Here is a 21,919-nt window from a genome sequence, read left to right on the forward strand (position 1 = left end):
CCTGACAGTATAGGGCCAAGGCTAGGGTGAGGTTCAGATGAAACCTGTGGAGGTGTAGTAGAAGTGTCACCTCCCAGAAGGAGAGGTATGCGGCCACCCACACCTGTCCAGAGCTGCTTCCTCACTCCCCTCCCTGAACCTGGCGGCTCTGGTTTCAACAATTTGAGGTGTGTGTGTGTGTGTGTGTGTGTGTGTGTGTGTGTGTGTGTGTGCACCTGCATGCGTGTGTGTGACATGCCGCAGGAAATCAACAGGCTCAGATCAGGTAGATGGGGATGACCTGACACCAGTCCCTCTCTGTGTGATGCTCTTTCTTTTTCTTTTCCCCTCTGGATCCTGGCATCTCTACAAACAGGGCTATAACAGAAGAAAAGGAAGCAGGGTTTAGAGGTCAGTCCATCCATCCCCCAGCCTTCTGGGAGGAATAATCATCTCTTCCTCTCTGGCAGCCCTGGGTTGGAATTTGGGAGGGGGCAGGGAAAGGAGGTGTCTTTGCCGTCCTGAAGTTTCTAAGGAAGCCAGCCCAGATCCACCCTTCCCCTTCCAGGAATGTATCCTGTGATGTTTAAGTAGGATTCAAGCCTTGAGAATGAATTTCTCCTGATCTGTCCTCTCTCCAGGAGAGGAGGCAAGATGGATACGCCTAGGAAAAGGAAAACAAGAGAAGTGGTAAGGGTCAAATGTCCCCTAGGACACCAAAGCTTTCTGTCAACAGGAACCCTGAGGCGCAACTGATCCATTAGCAAAGGAAGAAGTGAGCAGGGTTGACCGAACAACCTCAGCTTCCTCGAGGTTCTCCAAGAGACTCAGGGCTTCTTCCTGAGTTTCAGATAAACCCCAAGAGAGACAGAGCAGGGTCAGAGGCAAGAACCAAGAACAGGAGCAGAAAAGACAAACAGATAAAGAGAGAAAGAGGGACAAGATAGATAAAGGTAGAGCAAGAGTGGGAGATTAGCAAGAGGACTAATTTCCAAATGTGGACGAAGGGAATCAGGACCTGCCTGAGGTTTTCCAGATCAGCTTTCCCTTCTCTTTTGGGCTACACCCTGAATTATGCCCTGAATGTCCTGCCCAGACAGCCTCTATTGGCTCTGAGTGTTGGCTGCTAACGGGTGCCAGTCACCCCTTCTCTGGAGGCTTGCCCTTGGTCCAGAGGGCACACAGAGCAACCAGCAGCTGTGGAGGAACAAAAGCCCCAACGTGGATTGTTTCTGGGGTGCAATTCTCCATCTAGAGCCCTCCCCCCAGGATCAAGCCGAAGCTGGACTCCCGCTGAGAGCACATCCTGGTTTAGCCCTTCCCCTGCCCCACCCTATTCACCCCCCACCCTGCTGAGAGTTTGCCCTTATTATACCATGTATCCCTGAATCCCTGTCTCAGGCTCCTCAGGTTTTGCATCAAAGGAACCAGATCTAAGACTCCTTGTTGTGTACAGAGGGCACCCCAGCTCCACTACCCAGGATAGCCTTCATGCACAATAATGCTAAACATTATCGCTCGTATACAGGCTTGATTGAAAGAGAGATTGGTTGATTAAATTGATGCTCTGGGTGGGAGATACATGGGTGGGGAATTTTGTCATAAGACTGCTCCCCTACTCTTACCACCCCCTCAGCACATTCATCCACGGTGTTAACCTGATCCCCATAGCGCATCCCAGTACATCCCCTCTGCATACAGGCCACCTGCTTAGGCATGTGCAGACTCAGGGCAGATAATCCAGTTTGTGGATTATCCACACATCACCCCTCCACCACTGGCGTCTTTATACTCAGTCCTCCCTGAGCCCTCTCACTGTTCCAGCACCTTCTGAGAGGTGGGAGTTGGGCAGAGGAGGGCAGCAGGGGAGGGCAAGAGGATGAAACCTCCATCTGCTGATACTGTTGCTGTTTCAGTTGTCTGATGAAAGATTAAAACTACCAGGTAAAATCATGTTAAGAATTTTCTGTGGATTCCAGGTATCTGGGCTAATCATCAAGTGGACAGGTAAGAGCTGTTTGTAGAGTGAAAATTCTGAGTGAAGCTAAGAAAATCATTGAGAATCGTAGTTTGCTAGGATAACGTCTGGTTTATTTATACAAGATATGCAAAGTCTTCTTCTATCCTAAAAGCTTTCCAGGAGGTGGAGCATGCAGATCTTTCAGGTTTTTCAACCCTCAATATCAGGAAGGCCTTCCTGCAATCTAACCTCCATCCAGACTGCTGCAGTTTTGGTCTGTTTCCTCTGATTTCAAAAAGAGGGAAAAACGATGGATCTCCCCCGCCCCCCCCTTTTTTTTTTACCCATTATTCTCCTTTCCCCAAATATCTGAAGCTGCATCTTCTAGTAGAAATAGAACTAGAATGGGAAAAACACATATAATTTTTAAATTTCTGGTATCCATATTTTTTTTAAAAAGTAAAAAGAAACAGATGAAACTAATTCTAGGAATATGTTTCAATTTGCCTCAATATATCAAAAATATGATGATTTCAACATGTAATCTGTATAAAAAATGAAGTATTTTACATTCTTTTTTCATACTGAGACTTGGGAATCTGTCGTGTGTTTTACACTTAACAGCCCACCTCAGTTCAGGACAGTCACTTTCCAGTGCTCAGTTGCCATGTGTGGCTAGGGGCTGCCCTTGGAGATAGTGCTAGTAGAGACTTCGGGAAACCCTTCCCCACCCGCCTGTCCCATACCCCGCTCCTCCGGGGGTAGGAGGCAGAGATTGGAAATCTAGACATACCTTGACTATCTTGGGGGGTCCTGGGAGGAGCTACAGAAGGATAGCAGGGACAGTCTCTGGGGAGTATCCCAGGCCAGGTAATCACAGGAAAGTGTCTTAAATCTCAGACTCAAGACGGAAATACTAGCGGTCAATGAGAGGGAGGGGCAAGGGGTATAGGGTATGTATGAGTTTTTTCTTTTTTCTTTTCTTTTCTTTTTCTAGAGTGATGCAAATGTTATAAAAAATGATCATGGTGATGAATATACTACTATGTGATGATATTGTGAGCCATTGATTGTATACCATACACGGAATGGTTGTATGTTAAGAATGATCATATTTGTGTGCTGTTTTGGTTTGATAATACAACATAAATTAAAATTAATTTTAAATTTAAAAAAAATTCAAAGAAAACAAAACAAAACCTCAGACTCAGGCCTTTCCTCCTGAAGAGTAAGTAGAGCAGGCCAAGAAAGCACTCACAAGCCCCTAGCTCTCCAAGTCCCTTGTTACCTGGGACACTTAATTCTAGTTCCAGTTCTTCTTTTCCTCGCGTCCTCCAAGAAGCCTTCCCAGATACACTTGATAGGTTCTTTCCTGAGTGCTGTCAGCACTTATAGACTGGACACCTGACAGTCCACAAACATGTAACAAGACCCTACTGTGTGCCCACCGCTGTCCTGGAGATTCGGTGGTGAGCAAAACGGATGAGGGCAATCCTCATGGAATGGACAGCCCAGCCAAGAGGGTAGATAGCAACAAACTTAAAAAAAAAACAAACCAAAAAGGTGATTTCAGAGAGTGGTGAGATGAAGGCAAAGGTGCTGCCCACTCCCACCTTGTACGGAGAACTATAGGAGGTGAACCAGGAAAGATCTCAGGATTCAACCCCCTCATTTTACATATGGGTAAACTGAGGCCAGAAATGGCTTGGCCAAGGTTACACAGCAGTTGGTGGCAGAGCCAAGTCTTGTTAATGTTTCTTGTTTTGTGGTCCCTGATTAAAGTGGCAGCTCTGTTCCTCCCCCATCAGGCTGGGAGAGTTCCAGAGAGTGAGTAAGCAGTTCTGTCTTTTCTCTCCTTAAGGATAACAGACAGCATCTGGAATGGAAAGCAATGGGTAATCTTGTAAAAACAAACACACTCAAAAGCACAAAACCTCACTTTCAGCAATCTTTTAAAACCCAGCTGTCATTCCTACCCTCCTCCACCAAACTTTACACCAGATTTAATAGGGTGGAAGGCTTGTATTTCAAGCCCTCCTGTCTCTCCAACTCACCCCACACCATCGTCCCACTCCATTCCAGAGGCTATACCCCCAGGATCAACCAAGAGAGCGCAGGACCTACACAACTCAGAGTAGACCGCTGATACTTCAGGTAACTGAAGTAACTGATACTTCAGGCTTCTGCTTCCTATTCCAGGAATCCATCCAGCTAGAGCAGTTGGTGGGGACCCAACTAGAGGAGTCAGGGGTTATCCTGAGGGAGGTCCCAGATCTCAGCTGGCTTCTTTCCTAGGAACTGGGAGATCTGTTCTCCTGTCCCCTTCAGAGCACACCCTACTAGTCTCAGCCCCACTCTCCCGCTGTGCTGAGGTCCTCCCTGGGATTTCTTTCAGGACCCATTTCGCCCACTCTGACTGATGTCTATGAGGCGCTGAGGGGCAGGCAGTCCTCTCCAACTGCCCACCTCCGCCACCGGCCACTCAGCCCCGGGTGGGCTCAATGGCCAGGCCGGGAAATAATATTAGGAACCCAAAGCCCACTCCCTCTCCCTGAAAATCCTCTGCCATATCTCTGGTGACTTCATTTCTTACCTCCCGAAAAGCAAAAGCACTGGAATATCTCCCCCTGGCACATCTCAGTGTGGAGGAACCATGAAATCTAGGGATGGAGGTTGAGAAGGCTGGATTAAATTTCCCCTCTCCTCCAAATCCCTCCTACACAAACACACACTTTGGCTGTTTCTAGGAGAACTTCAAAGAACATCTCCCTTTGACCCAACAATTACACTTCTAGAAATGCAACTTACAGGCAATCTCCCCCAAGTGTAGAAAGAAATATGTACAAGGAGGTATACTGCTGCCTGTTTATAAAAGAGAAACACAGTGGACAACTGAAGAGCTCATTAAGAGAGGATTTAATTTTAAAATTATGGTACATTCATCCATAATTTTATGTAGTCATCAAAAAGAATCTTATGTAGTCATCAAAAAGAATGAGAAAAATCCTGACGTTGAATAATGTCCAAGATATGAGAAAAAAGACCGCACAATATGCATCACGTAAACCTGTGTCTGTTATAGATACATGCCCTTTTTTTGCATATGCAGAGAAAGAAATATCTAGAACATACAAATACCTGCTCACCATGGTTAGCTCTGAAGTTAAGATTATGGGTTTTCTCCATTTTCTGAGTTAAGATTTCTTTCACAACAATATGTTTCTTTTTTTTTTTGACATGGCAGGGGGATGACAGTAAAAAAAATTTTTAATTAAAAAAAAGGAAGAACAAATACCATCAACTCTCCTCCTCCCAGGACAGGAGGGTGGAGGAAGTCCCGTGACATCTACCCACAGACTCCCCAGTGAGTAGCTGTAGCCTACAGATGACCTTGGAAAAGATGTGTGGCCACAGACTGCCCATGCCTTACAGCCTAGTCTCCCCGCCTGGGTCTCCCTAGCTACCTTTGCCAACGACCCCCACCCCCTTGCTGACCTCCATTCAGAAGAGGCCTGTGTTGGAGAACAGGCCATCCAGGGCACTCCCAGCACTTAAGCAGAACTCGCTTCCCAGCCCCAGTCTCCAGGGAGACTTGAATGACAGCTGGTCCATGTGGAGGGAAGGCGGACACTTCTGGCCAGGTTGGAGGCCAGAGCGCTCTTGGGCTTGGAAGATAAGGCCGCCACTACCCAGGAAGCGGAATTGGGAGGATGGAAACTGGTCCTTAATCTAATCAGGGGTGGGGAGGGAGGGAGAAGTCATTGCCCAGGGATGCTGGACCCGCTCCAGATCTCCGGTCCTCCAAACAGCTGGCCTGGGAATGCGGACCTGGATGCTCCACTAAGCAGCCATACGTCCTTGAGTGAGTCACTGTCCCCTCTTGGCCTTAGGGACTTCTCTCCTTCTTTCCTTTCTCTCCTCCTAGAGCACCTGAAGCATAAGATGACAGGGTAGAGATGCAGCCCTCCAGGTGTGGGAGCCACTACTCTTTTCACTTTTGTACGGAGGGGCTCCAGAAAAGGAAGAGCTTGCAGGCAAAATGCCCTCCCTCTGTTTCACAATCCAACCTGTGCAAGGAGAGGGAGTAGCTGGCAGAGGTAGAGGGCCCATGGGTTTTCTTCAACCTCACCTCACAGGCATCCAGCCCTTGTCCACTACCCCTGACACCCAGAGACCTTCCGCCCCCATGGGACCCTCTTCTCAGCACTCATCTCAGGGTCCCAAAGAAATTCAAGATAATAGAGAAGCTGGGACAAGGGAACAACCATCCCATCCCCAACCCTGTTCCCATCCCCCATTCCTGGCCAGGGAGCCCAGAGCTCAAAATGCAGAATCCCTGGAGTGGGGCTGGAGAGTGGGGAGATCCTGCCTCTCCCTTCTCCCAGCCCTATAGGAGATCTCCTCCCTTCCAGCTCTCCAGGTCTTTTGATGGACCAAGGCAGGATTGTTCCAAATCTCCCAGCCAGAAATGTGACTTTCTAATCAGAATTTTCTCCCCACAACCTTCAGAGTAACTGGCTTTCCCCACCTCCCTTTCATCTGCCACCAGCCCTCCCCATTCCTCTCCATCCCCCTCCACCCCCTCAATCACTGCACAGCCAGGCCAGGTTGAAATGGAGAAGCACCTGGGACATGCACAGGACTCCTGTGAAATCATATCCTTAGGGATCTTGAGACAAAAGAGCAGAATCTTCTGGGAGAGGGAATAGAGGCAGGACAGAGGGTCTTTTTGGCCAGGTCCTCCCTAGCATAGGCCAGGCTTCAGCTTTTTTTGTAGGCTGTGAAAGAGGACTCTGTCCCAGAGGACCGGGTGACCAACATCCCCAGCAGAACCAACCCAGCAGCTCTGGTGAACAGGCCCCATAACTGATACATGCATGTTCCAGCACAGCTCGGGATACACCCACCCCTCCTGCCCGCCATGAGTACCAGGGGGCAAATCTGAACTGGTCCAGACCCAGCAGCAAAACAGCTTCTGCCTGTCCCAGACTTAGGGCTGGGTAGGAAGAAGCAAATTCTTTAGGACCCCTCCTGCAGGGACGTGGTTGCCAGTGCCCTCTCTCCCTCCTGGGTTCTTTGATCTGTTTCTGGAGCAGGAACTCTGTACCAGCTCTGCGGATTCCAGGTTTGCACTCAGGGTGGGGATAGGGCCCAGGGGGATGGGGTCTGGATAGCACTGTGCTTGGTTTTTACTAGCTACTGCCACCAGAAAGGTTAGGAGGATCTAATCCTTCTGTTATCTCACACACTGCTGGCCCTGCTGCTAGTGGGGAGGGGGCAGTCAGGCATTTAGTAATAAATGCTAAATTACTTCTTAGCATTTGACTATTATTGTCACTACACAAGCAGGGACCTGAGTCCTATCCCTCCTCTCCCAGAAGATGGGAGGTGAACATCCAATAGTCCTCACTTCCTCCAGGCGCAAACAACTCCTCCTGCTGCCCCTCTCATGCATTCCCAGAGCTGGACTCAGGGCTTCCTCACAGGGCCCAGGCTGGTTCCATCCAGCCCAGGTCTCCCCAGCACTGGTCACTGTCAGCGAGCTGTGGTCAGCAGGATTGAGCACGCAGAGGAAGGCAGCTTAAGGCCAGGAAAAAAGTATTTTCCATTCCTACCACCTCCCTGAAGATGGGGGGAGGATCAAAACAACTTGAAAGCTGGGGGGGGGGGGGGGCAGGGGAGGAGCTCAAACCAGTAAAATTTGAAGTTAAATCTACAAGGTCCAGCTGGTGTCAGGGGAGATGAAGACGAGGTGAGAGAAAGAAAAGAAGAAAAGAGATGGGACAAAATAATCCAGCAGAAATCAGGGAAGGTTCCATCTCCTCCCATAGTCTCCACCAGCCACCCATAAACACACAATCTAATTTTTAGAAGAGGACTTGCTTTGCAAATTTAGCTTCAAGGTAAGTCCCCCACTTACTGCTCCCCTACTCCCCCACCCCTACCTACCCTCCATACAGAAATCCTGGACTATCCCTGGGACTAGTTAAGGAGAGAGGAAAATGCCAGACTGAGGTCAGAGCTAGTGTTATCAGTCTTTAATAACTTACAGGCAAATTCTAAAAAATAATGAATAATAATAATGCAGAGGACACACAGACAGCATATAAAAAGGATGTGGATCTACAAATGTGGGGAAGAGTTCGTGGCACTTTCACTCAGACACAAAAATAAAGACTATTGTAGCAGGCATCCTTAGAAAAGTAGTCTGGGGAGACTCCCTGATCCCAGGGGTGGGGGTGGGGGAAGGGGAGGGTAGTTCCCGCCCAACCCAAGTGCATTCTCCAAGCAACTTTCCATTCCCCCAAAACAACCAATAAAAAGCCAGAGAATAAAAACAAGAAACAGGGTCGAGGTAGAGTCACAGTTTACATTTAAGCCTCTAGCGTCCTGCAGCCCCGACTTCTCCAGAGGTGAGGATGAAGGAGAGATGGGCAGACATCCCATCTCCAGTCCCCCTCCCCAAAGTGGCACCAAAACAGGGCCCCCAGTGCTCTCCTCTTATCTGTCCTTCTTTGAAGCTGGCAGGTCCTGCACCCCAGGGGTCACAGGTCCCACCCGGATTTCCAAGTGTGCAGACCCCTACGCATGCCTCGGGTCACCGTCTCTTCTTGCCCGCCCGGGCTGCCTTCTTCCTCTTGAGGATCATCTCGTACAGGCGCTCGAGGCCCGGCTGCAGGCCAAGCCCATCCACAGCGCTGCAGCCTTGCACGTGCGTGAGCGTGGCAGCGGCCAGCTCCCTGACCGCCAGCCTCTTCTCCACCTCGGCCACGCTCAGAGCCCCCGGCTGGTCCTGCTTGTTAGCCAGCACGAGCACGGGCACACCCTGGTTGTCCGAGGCCCGGCTGATTCGGTGTAGCTCCACCTTGGCCTCCTCCAGCCTCTCGACCTCCGCAGCGTCCACCACAAACACCAGCCCGTCCGTCCGGCGCGTGTAGGAGCGCCACAAGGGTCGCAGCTTCTCCTGACCCCCGACGTCCCACACTTGGAAGGTGATGCCACGGGATCCCCCGAGAGGCACCCGGATCTTCTCCGTGTTGAAGCCTTTGGTGGGGACGCTCTGGACAAACTCCTTGAACTTGAGGCGGTAGAGGAGGGAGGTCTTCCCAGCCGAGTCCAGCCCGATGACGACGACGTGCAGTGCCTGGAAGTGGGGCAAGAAGGAGGAGGCGGTGGGCGCCATCTCCGTCAAGTGGTTCCCCATGGTAAGAGGTGGGGGGTCTCGGGTATCCCAACAGAGACAGGGAGAAGGCCTTGAAATTGCAGGCTCCGGGACTACAGCTGGATTGCCTGAACAGGGAAGGGTCAGGAGTGAAAAAGGAGGCATTTAATAAAAAGCACAGAATTTGCAACTTCTTGAACCTTTCCTAAGTCAACCGCCCCTTCTTCATTTTTTATTTATTTTAATCGGCTGTAGGTGTAATAGGCGACAGCGAGAGAAGTGGTGAATTGCTCCCCACTCTCTGGGAGCCCTGACAGAGGCGATGAGACCCAGAGGTCTTGCTCGGGTGGGGGGGCGAGGCCTCCACTCCACGGAGAGTCAGCTTTCAAGCTCCGCTTCTCCTGGCTCGAGGCGCGGGAGCGAGACGCCGCGTCCCGCGTTCCTTAGGAGCAAATCCTCCCAGGAAAGGGTCATTTAAGAGTCAGGGTGGAACGCTGAGACGCGAGGACTGCGGCGCGCTCCCATCCGCCCTCCACATCCCCAGGCCTTTGACATACCCCTCCTTCTGCAGCGACCACCCCCCCGACGCCCCGCGACAGTCCCCTGCACGCATGCCTCCGATCGCCACCACCTCCACACTCGGACCGCCTCAGCACAACCTCAACAGCCCCTTTACCTTTCGCCAGCCGCGTTCTCGCCGCACCTCTCCCGCCCAGGCACGGTAGAAGCCACCAGAGGTGCCACGGGAGCTGCCGCGCGAGCCTGCCCGCCGGGCTCCAGCGCGCCGTCACCTCGGGTTCTGCAGAGCAGCCCCCGGGACAAAGCCTTAAATACTGCAGCGTGACGTCACGCGGCACGAGCCAATCAGCGGCCTCGCGGATGCGGGACCCAGCCGGCACCGAGCTACAAGGAGATCCGCGCGCAACAGTCTCCGCCGCGCGGTGATGGTCGCTCGCTCACTTGGTGACCGTTTTAGTTAATCTTTTCCATCATAAATTAATATTTGTAACCAAACTTGGGATTAATCAGGAATGGGCAAAAGGAACACGCGTGGCAGCGTGTATGACTCAGTTATTACCTTTACCCGTAATACCACGGCACCCCTCTCCCCACGAACATTCTCCCACCAGACCGAGAGCTCCACCCACCTCGGACCTTCCTCCGCCAGAGTCTAGTGGAGAGGTGCTGAGTTTTTCCTCCTTCATTTTTTCTAATCCAAGTTTTAAGCCTGTGTGAACCTAGAACCCCACAGGATAGCCGCTTCACTTGGAGCAAGCCGTGCTAAGCCCATTATCCCAATCTGATCCTCACAAGAGCCCAGGAAGTAGGAACTGATGTCTGCATTTTATAGATGAAGAATGCTCCCAAGGGTTAAATGACTTGTCTAAGGCTAGTGAGTGTCTGATCTAGCACCTGAATCCAGTACTGGGCCCTTCACCATTGGCTTTTGGTCCTGTCTCATCTGGAAGGGTGTTGGACAAGGAATCCTCCACAGAAATCTCTCAACTTCTGGTCAGAGTGAGGATTGGTAGCAAACAGTACAGGATCCTGCAAGTATTGAGCTTGTGGGCCTCTGTGAATCCTGAGATAAGCACTTGTAATACTTTGGAGTAAGGAGGGAATGTCACAGCAGCCTCTGGAAAGATTGCCAGAAGTTAATTAGTCCTATGTAGGATTGGTTAGGAGGGGAAAAGTTCCGAGGGGCATCTTCCCAGCCACTGCATCCTGGTACAGCCTGGCAGCCTAAAGGGGCAGAGATGTCACAAAGGAACAGTGTGACTAAAAGGATAACCAAGGTTACCTATAGAGAAGCCACCCAAGAGTGGAGGGAGGTGGGGATCAAAAGAGAATAAAATCTTAACTCTGATGTTTCCATTTTACATGGAAACTGGATTCTTGTATTAATTATGCAATCCAACATTAACCTGTTTAAAGGCTGCATGTAAGGGAGATTAGAAAAAGGGAAGGGGAACTCTTTGTCAAACAGCAGAATCTAGCTCCTTCCTATTCACCGCCTCAGTCTAGTGCTGATGAGAGAAACTTCCCATCTGATTAGCTGTAGGCTGCCTTGCCACCTCCTTCTTCCCCTGGCCCTACAAAGCCAGCCACTTAGTATCCCCAGCAGTGCAGGCAAGGAGTCTCCCCATATCCTTAAAGAGATCAGGACCTAAAGAAATTAGTTTGTTACACCCCAAGTTGGATATGGGGGTGGCAGATGCAGCAAAATCTAAGACATGGAGGTGGGGCTGAGTTAGGAGAGTGAAAGACCAGCGGGCAAAGCAGTTGGGAACTATCACCTAGGCACTCTGCACACCTCTCCTTAATCATTAGTCAACTCAAGCCAATGAAGTATGGTTATAATAAAAAGAAGAAACTGAAACATAGGTAATTTGTTCCAGGTCACCCAGCTAGAAATCGACCAGACCTGGATTTGAACAGGTTTTATAATGGTTGTGAGACTGAAAACAGGCACATTGATTGTCTTGTGTTTATTCCACAATCTTTTAAGCTTCTTTACCATTTCTCCTATGATATCTCCTGAGACTCACACCCTAAGAAGGAAATTGTCTCTTGATTATCTGATAAAGAAGATGAAACTGACAATACCACCCCACCCTTCATCTTTCATGTTTACCAAGAAAGGTGTTGAACAAATGGGACAGAGGAGGTGGGGCAACAGGGGTGTTAGGGAAGGGGCCCAACTGTTGGCCCACCCCAATTCCTTCCTCTTTTAAATGGGAATTCCAACCAACTGTCCCAGGAATCCTTCCCCCATTAATGACCACCATTCTCTTACTTGGTAGCCTCACCTCTGCAGACTTTTCTTTTCAAAGGTCACACCCAGGAGTTTATGCATTGAGGGATTCACTATGGAGAACATTTATACATTGAACAATCGTCTATGGAGTGCCTACTAGCTGCTAGACACCATTCTAGGTGTTTGGGCATCCAGCTCTTAGTGATATGGGTAAGGACCTGCCCCCATGGAGAGTACTTTATAGTGATGGGGGGGCAGGGGGGAATAGAAAATGAATAAACAAGATAATTCTCACATGGCAGTAAATGCCACAAACGCAGATTGAACAGGAAGTTGTGCTCGGGTGTGATTAGGGGGAAAGAATTACAATAAATTGGTGGCAGGGGGTGGTCAGGCAGACTTTTCCAAGAGGTGACACCAGAGCCAAGATGTGAGCAAGTTCCAGATAGTGGGACAGACCAGCTGGGAGTTAACTACTTCTTCCTGCTGGCTTCCTTACCTGGATCAGATGCGGGCTGCTGTATCATTCTTCTTCCTCAGATGTCTCCCTCACCAGACTAAACCCTGGAGAACTGCTTCTACTCATCTATAGCTTCTAGCTAACACCAGGCCTGGTACCCAATAAGCAATCAAGAAATTTTGCGTGAATGAATGAATGTATGATGGAGTGGTTAAATCTACCCTGAGTGTGGAAACCAAATATAACCTGGGTCTGGGGAGTCAGGCCCCTGGGGGTTCTGCTGATTTGGTTGACCAAGAACACTTATAAAACTCTACATTTCTAGGAAGGGCATGCGAGAATATTGAACCCTGTAGAGAGGGAAGGAGGCCTTGTTGAAGAAGAGCAAACCAGGCGGGGGGGTGGGGAGAACCTGGAGAGAGAGCCTCCACCCCGGCATGGTATGCAGAAGCACTGGACTGAGAGTGTGAGTTCTGGTCCGTGGCTGGTAGGCTGGCTTTGAAAAGTCACTTTCCTCCTGAGAGCTTTTTCCTCAGCATGTAACAAGGGGGTTATATGATTTCCAGGTCCCCTCTGACAGTCCGTGCCCTGGAGTTGGGGGGTGGGGGTGGAGTGCAAGGTTGGATGGAGCTCAGAAGCAGGGCTATTTCTGCAGTATTATGATTTGACCCAAGTAGCTGCTCAAAGAGAACCAATGAAGGGAGGAGAGGCAGCTGCAGGTAATGAGGGTCGGGTGGAGGAAGGTGGAAATCACAATAACCCATTTTTCAAAACTCAACTCTCCCTACAAACAAAATAGGGGGAAATACAACCTACCCCTAAAAGTGATTTTGAAAATAAAAGTGTGAAAGGGCCCGACAGGAACACAGCTCTTCAACCAAGGGCCATTTAGGAGGCCCCCATCCCAAAACCAAGTTCCAAAAGGAGCTGAGGACAGAGATGGGCAGATGCTGTCCCCTGGTGGCGTTATTTGTCATTGCCTGATTCCTGAAGAAAAGTGGAGGGATGGGGGGAAGTTACTCAGTTCCTTTACCTCTGCCTGGAGTATTCCTTTCAGACCAGGCCTTTCCTACAGTTTAAGATAAGGCTGGAAAGGCTACCCTCGTCAGATTTTTTGCACAGGTGAGATCAGATTTAAATGAACACTGAACAGAAAGTCTCATTTCAGTTAGATTTCCGTACACTTATTGAAGGTCTGATAATAAGTCCAGGCAATGCTGGAACAGGAGGAGGCTGCAGGGCAGGAAAGTTTAAGAAGAGCTCAGTTGCTACCATGTGGGATATCCGCATGGGGACAGATGTCCAGCATCCAATTGTACAGGGCCTGGGAGCTCAGGGTAAAGGTTTGGCTGCAGGAGTGGATTTGGGGTGGTTAGGGAAAAACAGCAACAAGAGCCCTGGAAGGGATGAGGTTGCTCAGGGAGCAAAGGGGTGGGTCTGTGGTCACAGAGGGAAATGAAGTGAAGGAGATGGAAAAGCAGCACCAGGGAGGCAAAAGAGAAACTACAAGAACTTAGAGTGCCCTAACACCAAGGAAAGAGAGGACTTGAGGAAGGAAAATGCAATGGCCCTCAGTTCTGAAAGACCAGCAGGAGGAGTGTCCAGGGAGTGGCTAGAGATGGGAACTGCGGATTTGAAGGGGGTCATCTCAATAGACAGAGGAAGAAAGAAGGGTTCTCTCCAGAAAAGAATAGAAAGTTGAATGAAAACTGAGGTAGTATTGGAGAACTTGCAGGAGATGAGGGGAGCCATTGGGATAATAAGGGTACATCTGCCCGAGACCTGGCAGAGATGTGATAGGCCACAGCCAGGCCTCCCAGGGAAGGTCTCAGGAGATGCAAAGGGAAACTCCTAGACCCTAGGGGACAGTAAGGACAGTGTTTTAGTCTGCTAGGCTGCCGGAAGCAGTATACCAGAAATGGGTTGGCTTCTACAATGAGAATATATTACATTGCAAGCTTACAATTTGGAGGCTGAGAAAAATGTCCAAATCAAGGCACCATCAGGCAATGCTTTTTCCCTGAAGACCAGCTGCTAGTGATCCTGGACCCCTCTGTCACATGTAAAGGCACATGACAGCGTCTGCTAGTCTCTCCCTTCTCTGTGGATTTCGTTGCGTTCAGCTTTTGGCTTTCATGGCTTTCTCCCTTTCTCCATATTCTTCCTATTTATAAAGGACTCCGCTAGGAGGATTAAGACCCACTCTGAATGAGCTGGATCACATCTTAAGATCCTGCTCACCCTTCCTGGCAGCGTGGGACAGAAATCCCAGAATGAGCTGAGATTCAGCATCAAGGGATTGAGAAAAACTCTTTCTCGACCAAAAGGGGGAAGAGTGAAATGAGACAAAGTGTCAATGGCTGAGAGATTCCAAACAGAGTCGAGAGGTTATCCTGGAGGTTATTCTTACGCATTAAGTAGATATCACCTTGTTATCCAAGATGTAATGGAGAGGCTGGAGGGAACTGCCTGAACATGTAGAGCTGTGTTCCAGTAGCCATGTTTCTTGAAGATGATTGTATAATGATATAGCTTTCACAGTGTGACTGTGTGATTGTGAAAACCTTGTGTCTGATGCTCCTTTTATCTACCTTGTCAACAGATGAGAGGAACATATGGAATAAAAATAAATAATAGGGGGAACAAATGTTAAAATAGATTTAGTTTGAAATGCTAGTGATCAATGAAAGGGATCAGTAAGGGGTATGACCTATAAAATTCTGTTTTTCTGTTTGTTATATTTTTCTATTGTCTTTTTATTTCTTTTTTTGAATTGATGCTAATGTTCTGGGAAATGATCATGATGACGAATATGCAACTATGTGATGATATTGTGAATTGCTGAGTGTATGTGTTGGGAATGTTTGTTTCTTGTAATTTTTTTTAATTAATAAAAAATTTAAAAATTTAAAAAAAGATCCTGCTCACCAAAAGATCCTACGTACAATGGGTCCACAGCCACAGGGATCGATTAACTTTAAGAACATACTTTTCTGGGGCGCATACAGCTTCAAACGATCATGGGAAGATTACCCCAGTCTCAGCAAGAATTTCAAGGCTCAGAACCACAATTCAAGTCCTGGGCGCTATGGCTCCCAGAAAAGCAGAATGAGGGCCTTGTAGAGTGGCAAGAGGTGTTCGGGTTAATGGGATCAGCAGTGTAAAATGCACAATTATACTTCAATATAATAAATTTTATTATATATGGTGAATAATTAACCAACTGCCATTATTTTCCAATGTATGTGACAAACAATTGCTTTTCAATTTTTAATGTCTACATGAATCTTTAGAGGATGTCCAAATTAAGGCATCATCAGGACAGTACCTTCTCTAAAGACTGGCTACAGGTGAGCTTGGCTCCTCTGTCAAATAGCAAGGCAGTCTGCCAGTCTTTCCTGGTTTCGTTGCTTCCAGCTTCTGGCTTCAGTGGCTTCCTCTCTCAGCTCCTCAGAGGGCTTTTTCTCTATGAGCTTCTCTTAATTTCATCTCTTAAAGCACTCCAGTAAGAGGATTTAACCAACCTTGAATGAGGTGGGTAACATGTCAATTGAAAGAACCTAATCAAAAGGCACCACTTACAGTAGATCTACACCCACAGGAATGGATTAAATTTAAGATTTTTTCTGATGTACACAAAGCTTGAAACTACACCGGTGCTATAAGGGAACACTGTGTATTGTGCATGATTTTTCTGTAAACCTATAATTTCTCTAATAAATTTGAAAAAAATATATTGAAAAAGGAAAAGAAAAATAAGGGGACACACATGTCCCGATTTCAAAATTTAGGGCAAAGCTAAAAAAAAAAATTTAGTGCAAAGCTGCAGTATGTTTTCAGTGAAATACTAGCATATGGAAAGACATATAGACCAATGGAATAGAATTGAGAGTCCGGAAATAAATCCAAACATCTATGGACTAGTTAATTTTTGAGAAGACAGTAAGACCATTCGATGGGGAAAGAATAGTCTCAGCAAATGGTGCTGGGACAGCTGGATAAGCATATGCAAAAAAATGAGGTTGAACTCTACCTCATTCCACATATAAAAATTAATTCAAAATGTTATCGATGATGTAATTTTCAGAATTAAAACTGTAAAACAGAAGAAAACAATGATAAATATTCAAGACCTTGGATTTGGCAATGGCTTCTTAGCTATCACACCAAAAGCACAAGCAACAATAAAAAGATAAATTTCATAAAATTAAAAATTTTGTACATAAAAGTCCATTATCAAGAATGTGAAAAGACAGAAGGAGAGAGAACATTTGCAAATCATATATTTGATAAGGGCTTAATATTCAGAACTCTTACAACTCAACAATAACAACAGATAAATGGGCAAAGGGAGGGTGCAAGGGTAGTTCAGTGGTAGAATTCTCACTTGCCATGCAGGAAACCCAGGTTCGATTCCTGGCCCATGCATTTCACCCCAAAAAAACAAACAAAGAAACAAAAACCAAACAAACAAAGAATTCAACCAACAGTGCTGCAATAGCGGATTCCTTACATGGAAAAAGAATGACATGTGATCCCTGCCATAAAGCATTCAAAAAAAGAAAAAAAAAGGGCAAAGGCCTGAAGCTTTGAAAGTCAGTATACCCTCATATAGCAACTGTTTAAAAAGTTGAAAAAGTGATCAGACTTCAACTAAAGATATGAATGAAGCTGATCTGGATAGGACTAAGGAAAACCAGAATACAGGGTAAAGAATGATATGGTCTATATTTTAAAACTTCAATGCCTATATGAGCCCAAAGGAAGAGATCTTTATTTGGTGCACCATTTATATTTTTGGTAACACAACATCTAATTTAACTTGTATGGTCAGTTTATTCGAACACCATAATTACATGGAATTTTGAAGAGGGAATGAGATCTTATTTGTTTGTACAGGTCAGTGTGGTGACCCAATATGTCTTAGAGTAATTTGGGTAGAGAATAAAAATGTATTGGCAAAGCCGCTCTGGAGGGACTGGAGAGAAAGAAGAAAATATTAAACTTCCCCATCTGGGGAATTGCTGATATTCTCACACGTATTGGGAACAACCAATTTAATGGGCCAAACCTTGATCTCATGGCTCACCCCTATGAAATATTCCTACAAAGGAGAACCTAAGCCTACTTATAATTATGCTTAAGGGGCACCCCCAGAGAATGTCTTCTATTGCTCAGATGTGGCCACTCTAGGTCAGCTCTGCAGGTGAATTCACTAGGGGTGTAAATCTCCCTGGCAATATGGGACAGGACTCCTGGGGATGAGCCAGAACCTGGCATTGTGGGAGAGAAAGCCTCCTTGACCAAAAGTGGGAAGAGAGAAATGAGACAAAATAAAGTTTCAGTAGTAAGAGATTTCAGAATCAAGAGATTATCCTGGAAGTTATTCTTATGCATTATATAGATATCCTTTTTTTGTTAATGGTGTATTGGAGTGGCTAGAGGGAAGTAACGAACTTTTCTTGAAGACAATTGTATGACTATATAGCTTTTACAATGTGACCGTGTGATTGTGAAAATCTTGTGGCTGATGCTTCCTTTACCCTGGATAAAGCGTAAGTAACGAGTGAAAAATAAAGCCAAAAAATAAATAATAGGGGGCAATAAGAGTAAAAAAAAGAAATGTGTACATTGCAATACTAGTGGTCAATGAAAGGGAGTGGTAAGAGGTATGAGATGTATGGGTTTTTCTTTTTTCTTTTTATTTCCTTTTCTGGAGTGATGCAAATGTTTTAAAAAATGATCATGGTGATAAATAGACAACTATGTGATGATATTGTGAGCCATTGATTGTATCCTTTGGATGGGCTGTATGGTGCGGAAAGGTATCTCAATAAAATATTTTTAAAAAAGAAAAAGATTATAGATGCATAGAAAAAGTAAATAGAAAATATTTTAAAATGTTAATACTATTTCTGGGTAGTGGAAGAATAGATACTTTGAATATTATTGTGTATATTTTCTCAATTTTCACAGTAATTATATACTGTATGGTGATCATATAAAATGAGGGACAAATAAATGTAAAAGGCCAATTAAAAAACAATACAATGGCTGTTCAACTACCAAAAAAAGAATAAAAATGGAGAAAGAACCTCATAAGTGGTTAAATCCACATCTCATCTGCCTTTGGAGTATTTGCTCTTAGATGTTGCACTATGCAACATCTTCTCATGCTAGCAGATCTGTCTGCCAGATGGGCAACCCTTGCCCATGCTGGCTAGACACATGGACAAATTGTAGTTCTTTAGGCTTTTCTCTAGGCCAAACTCCACACAGACAGTTCTTACTTCCTCTTTCTGCTTGAGAAGTAGTGTGAGAAGGAGTGTAGGGGTGTAGGCTATTCAGATAGACTGTTTGGATTCAAATCCTGATTTTTGCCTCATATTAGCTATGTGACCTTGGGCTAGTTGCTTTATCTCTGAGCTTCAATCTGTAAGAGCGCTGCCCCTACAAATATTATGTGAGTCACATATGTAAGTATAAGTTGTCTAGTAGCCACATTATAAAAGATACAGGTGAAATTCATTTTAATATTTTATTTAACACAATATATTCAAAATATTATCATTTCAACATGCAGTAAATGTGAAAATTATTAATGAGATATTGTACCTTTTTTTCATATGAGGTCTTTGAATTCCCACATGTATTTTACACTTATCTCCATTTAGATTATCCTTATGGCCAATACTCGGTAGCCAAATGTGTCTAGTGGTTGCCTACTAGACAGCACAGATCTATAGAATGCTGATAATAATAGGGCAAGGCCTAGCATGGAATAAAAGGAGTGAGACATTTGCCTCTGACACAAAATACAAGGGGGCAGCAAAAAACTCAGTAAACAAGATAAACGTCTTAGCTTAGGATCAGGATATGAAAAATTGTATGAAAAATTAGTATTTAAAAAATTTATTTATGAATTAAAAAATAAACAAAATAAAACATCAACATACATAATCAGTAATTCACAATATCATCACTTAGTTGCATATTCATCATTTCTTAGAACATTTGCATTAATTCAGAAAAAGAAATAAAACGAACACAGGAAAGAAAAAAAAAAGATTATACCTACCATACACCTTACCCCTCGCTTTCATTGATCACTAACATTTCAAACTAAATTTAAAAAATAGTATTCTTGACTGTTGTTTTCCAGATTCAATTTGTTCTGTGCATGACGACCTGTCCATCACGTATGGGGTACCCGCAGCCGGTGCTGGGAAAGAGGTCAGTGCTGAGAGAGTCACCACGTTCAACGGGCTCAGATATCAGAGACAGCAGATAGAGGGTTACCCAAAGGGTGGGAAACGGAACACCTGAGATGAATGACACAGGGCGATGAAATACGCAGGAGGGCAGCAGTCAGCCTGGGGGATGGAGAGGAGAAGGGGCTTTTAAGAAAGTCATCCTGAAGTGATGACACCCAAGCTGAGCCCTGAGTATCCGCGTAAGAAGTAGCCAGATGAGGAAAAGGTGAAAGAAAACGATGTCTTAAGCAGAAGGAACTTTATTTACAAAGACCGGAAAACCCGAGGGCGCCGGACTCCTTCGCGGAAGCGCCAACAGACGCAGGGGTGGAACTGGAGGGTGAAGGACGCGGGCAGGGAGGGAGGGCGAAGCGGTCGGCGTATCGCCGGGACCGCGATTCCATCAGGCGCCCACGACCGCCAGGTGGGGTAGGGGCGCCTGGCTCCTGAGGGAGGCCGCAGGGGAGGCCGGCAGGCTCGCACCTCTCCCGAAGCCTCATCTCGCCCCCACCTTTCCCTCCCCGAATCCCTCTGGCTGTTCCCATCTGATAGGCTGCCGCCCCCTCCCGCACGGCCCCCACCGCCCTCGCTGCTCCCGGAAGCCCCCCTCCTCCAGGCACTCAGCTCCCGGGGCTCCACCTCGCAGCTGCCGAACCCGTCCTTCCGCCTGCCCGCCAGGCGTTTACTCTTTTCTGGGGGGGGAGGGGGGATAGGACGGGGGGCGTGTATGGTCCGGGAATCCAGCCGGGTCTCCTGCGTGGAAGGGGAGCCTTCTACTACTGAACCCCCCGTGCACCCCAGCGAGGCGCGGATTCAGCCTGCGCGTTTACTGAGAATACCAGTTACAACTTCTTCAAACCTCCGACGGCTCCCGGCCCACACCGCGCTTTCGCAGAGCCCTGCTGCCGCCCGCCCGGGTCCCGCTTGGCTCAGGGGCCCCGTGTGTGGGAACCGCGAGGCGGCCGGGGCCAGCTCCCAGCTCCCGCGCGCCCGGCGGTCCCCTGGTTGCAGGGCAGCGGGCGGGACGTGCAATGCGGAGAGACGGGAGCTGCGGGAACATACACATTCTCTTTCAAAACGTAGGGAACCCAAAGTTCTGGCCCAGAGCCTAACGCTTTCCATCCATAAGACTGTGACGAAGACGTAGTGAGTAAGCGACAGGGTTCGGGCTGTGGGTTTAAAATGCGTGACAGGGGGAAGGTTGTGGAGAGAGGGGGGCCCTGGATATTTTTTCTCAGCCTTTTGGCCAACATTAAGTGTGGTGTCTGATCAATTTAGTACCTAATACATCTGTTATCTGAGGATGGTATACTAACTGTGGTTTTGGAGTAGGGAGATGGAATAGGAGTTTGTTCCATCGACTCCAGCTGTTGGTACCCCCCAAGGATAAAACTTGTTCAAGTTAAGAGATTTCCTGATGGATGTTCTTTTCTTTCCATAGCTTTTGTTTTGTGACTTCCTATTGTTTATTCTTTTTGGTGCTAGTGCTTCCTTCTTAGAGAGACCTTCCAAACGAGATGATGTATATCCTCTTCCAGGAATGTGGCAATACTTTCTGATTTACTCACACTAGCTCCTTTTACTGGAGTGGCTGCTTTTGGCCTCTGTCAGGTGTTATTGTGGTTATAGAAGCAGCCACTGACCTGCTGGCAGGTGCTCTTGCTCTCTAGCATGTGTGTTCTCTCTTTTTAATCCCTGGTCTCCTTTGTCAGCCCAGGTGCCATCTCTCTGTTTTATAAACTAAGACTCTGTGCAACCCTTTCCGACCCTTTTTTTTTTTTATTTAACGGAAAAAAAGAAATTAACCCAACATTTAGAAATCATGCCATTCTACATATGCAATCAGTAATTCTTAACATCATCACATAGATCCATGATCATCGTTTCTTAGTACATTTGCATCGGTTTAGAAGAACTAGCAACACAACAGAAAAAGATATAGAATGTTAATATAGAGAAAAAAATAAAAGTAATAATAATAGTAAAAAAAGAAAAAGACAAACAACCAGACAGACAAAAACAAAAAAAAACAAAAACAAAAACCTATAGCTCAGATGCAGCTTCATTCAGTGTTTTAACATGATTACTTTACAATTAGGTATTATTGTGCTGTCCATTTTTGAGTTTTTGTATCTAGTCCTGTTGCACAGTCTGTATCCCTTCAGCTCCAATTACCCATTATCTTACCCTGTTTCTAACTCCTGCTGGACTCTCTTACCAATGACATATTCCAAGTTTATTCTCGAATGTCGGTTCACATCAGTGGGACCATACAGTATTTGTCCTTTAGTTTTTGGCTAGACTCACTCAGCATAATGTTCTCTAGGTCCATCCATGTTATTACATG

General features: G+C 46.7%; 1 protein-coding gene and 1 non-coding gene across 3 annotated transcripts; one reads left to right on the forward strand and one right to left on the reverse strand.

The window, feature by feature from the left end:
- Positions 1-8,485: 8,485 nt before the first annotated feature.
- ARL4D (ARF like GTPase 4D) lies at positions 8,486-10,853 on the reverse strand. Of its 2 annotated transcripts, none has more exons than XM_077164252.1 (2): positions 10,250-10,853; positions 8,486-9,229 (listed from the first exon to the last, which is right to left on the reverse strand). In XM_077164252.1, exon 2 carries the CDS (start codon positions 9,141-9,143, stop codon positions 8,538-8,540), a length of 606 nt encoding a protein of 201 aa, XP_077020367.1. In that variant the 5' UTR covers positions 9,144-9,229; positions 10,250-10,853; the 3' UTR covers positions 8,486-8,537. The 2 variants fall into 2 exon arrangements, with proteins under 2 accessions (XP_077020367.1, XP_077020366.1); XM_077164251.1 differs by lacking the exon at positions 10,250-10,853 and adding an exon at positions 9,778-10,225.
- A 9,945-nt stretch (positions 10,854-20,798) lies between these two features.
- Positions 20,799-20,988, forward strand: LOC143689337 (U2 spliceosomal RNA). Its single transcript, XR_013178775.1, has one exon. It is a non-coding gene; the product is annotated as a U2 spliceosomal RNA (small nuclear RNA).
- Positions 20,989-21,919: the final 931 nt, after the last annotated feature.

This window comes from Tamandua tetradactyla, chromosome 6 (assembly GCF_023851605.1).
Source record: "Tamandua tetradactyla isolate mTamTet1 chromosome 6, mTamTet1.pri, whole genome shotgun sequence".
In the NCBI taxonomy this organism is placed as follows: domain Eukaryota; kingdom Metazoa; phylum Chordata; class Mammalia; order Pilosa; family Myrmecophagidae; genus Tamandua; species Tamandua tetradactyla.

What these genes read in the sequence shown, in the direction of transcription:
- ARL4D (XM_077164252.1), bottom strand. Translation starts at nt 9,143, where the DNA reads ATGGGGAACCACTTGACGGAGATGGCGCCCACCGCCTCCTCCTTCTTG.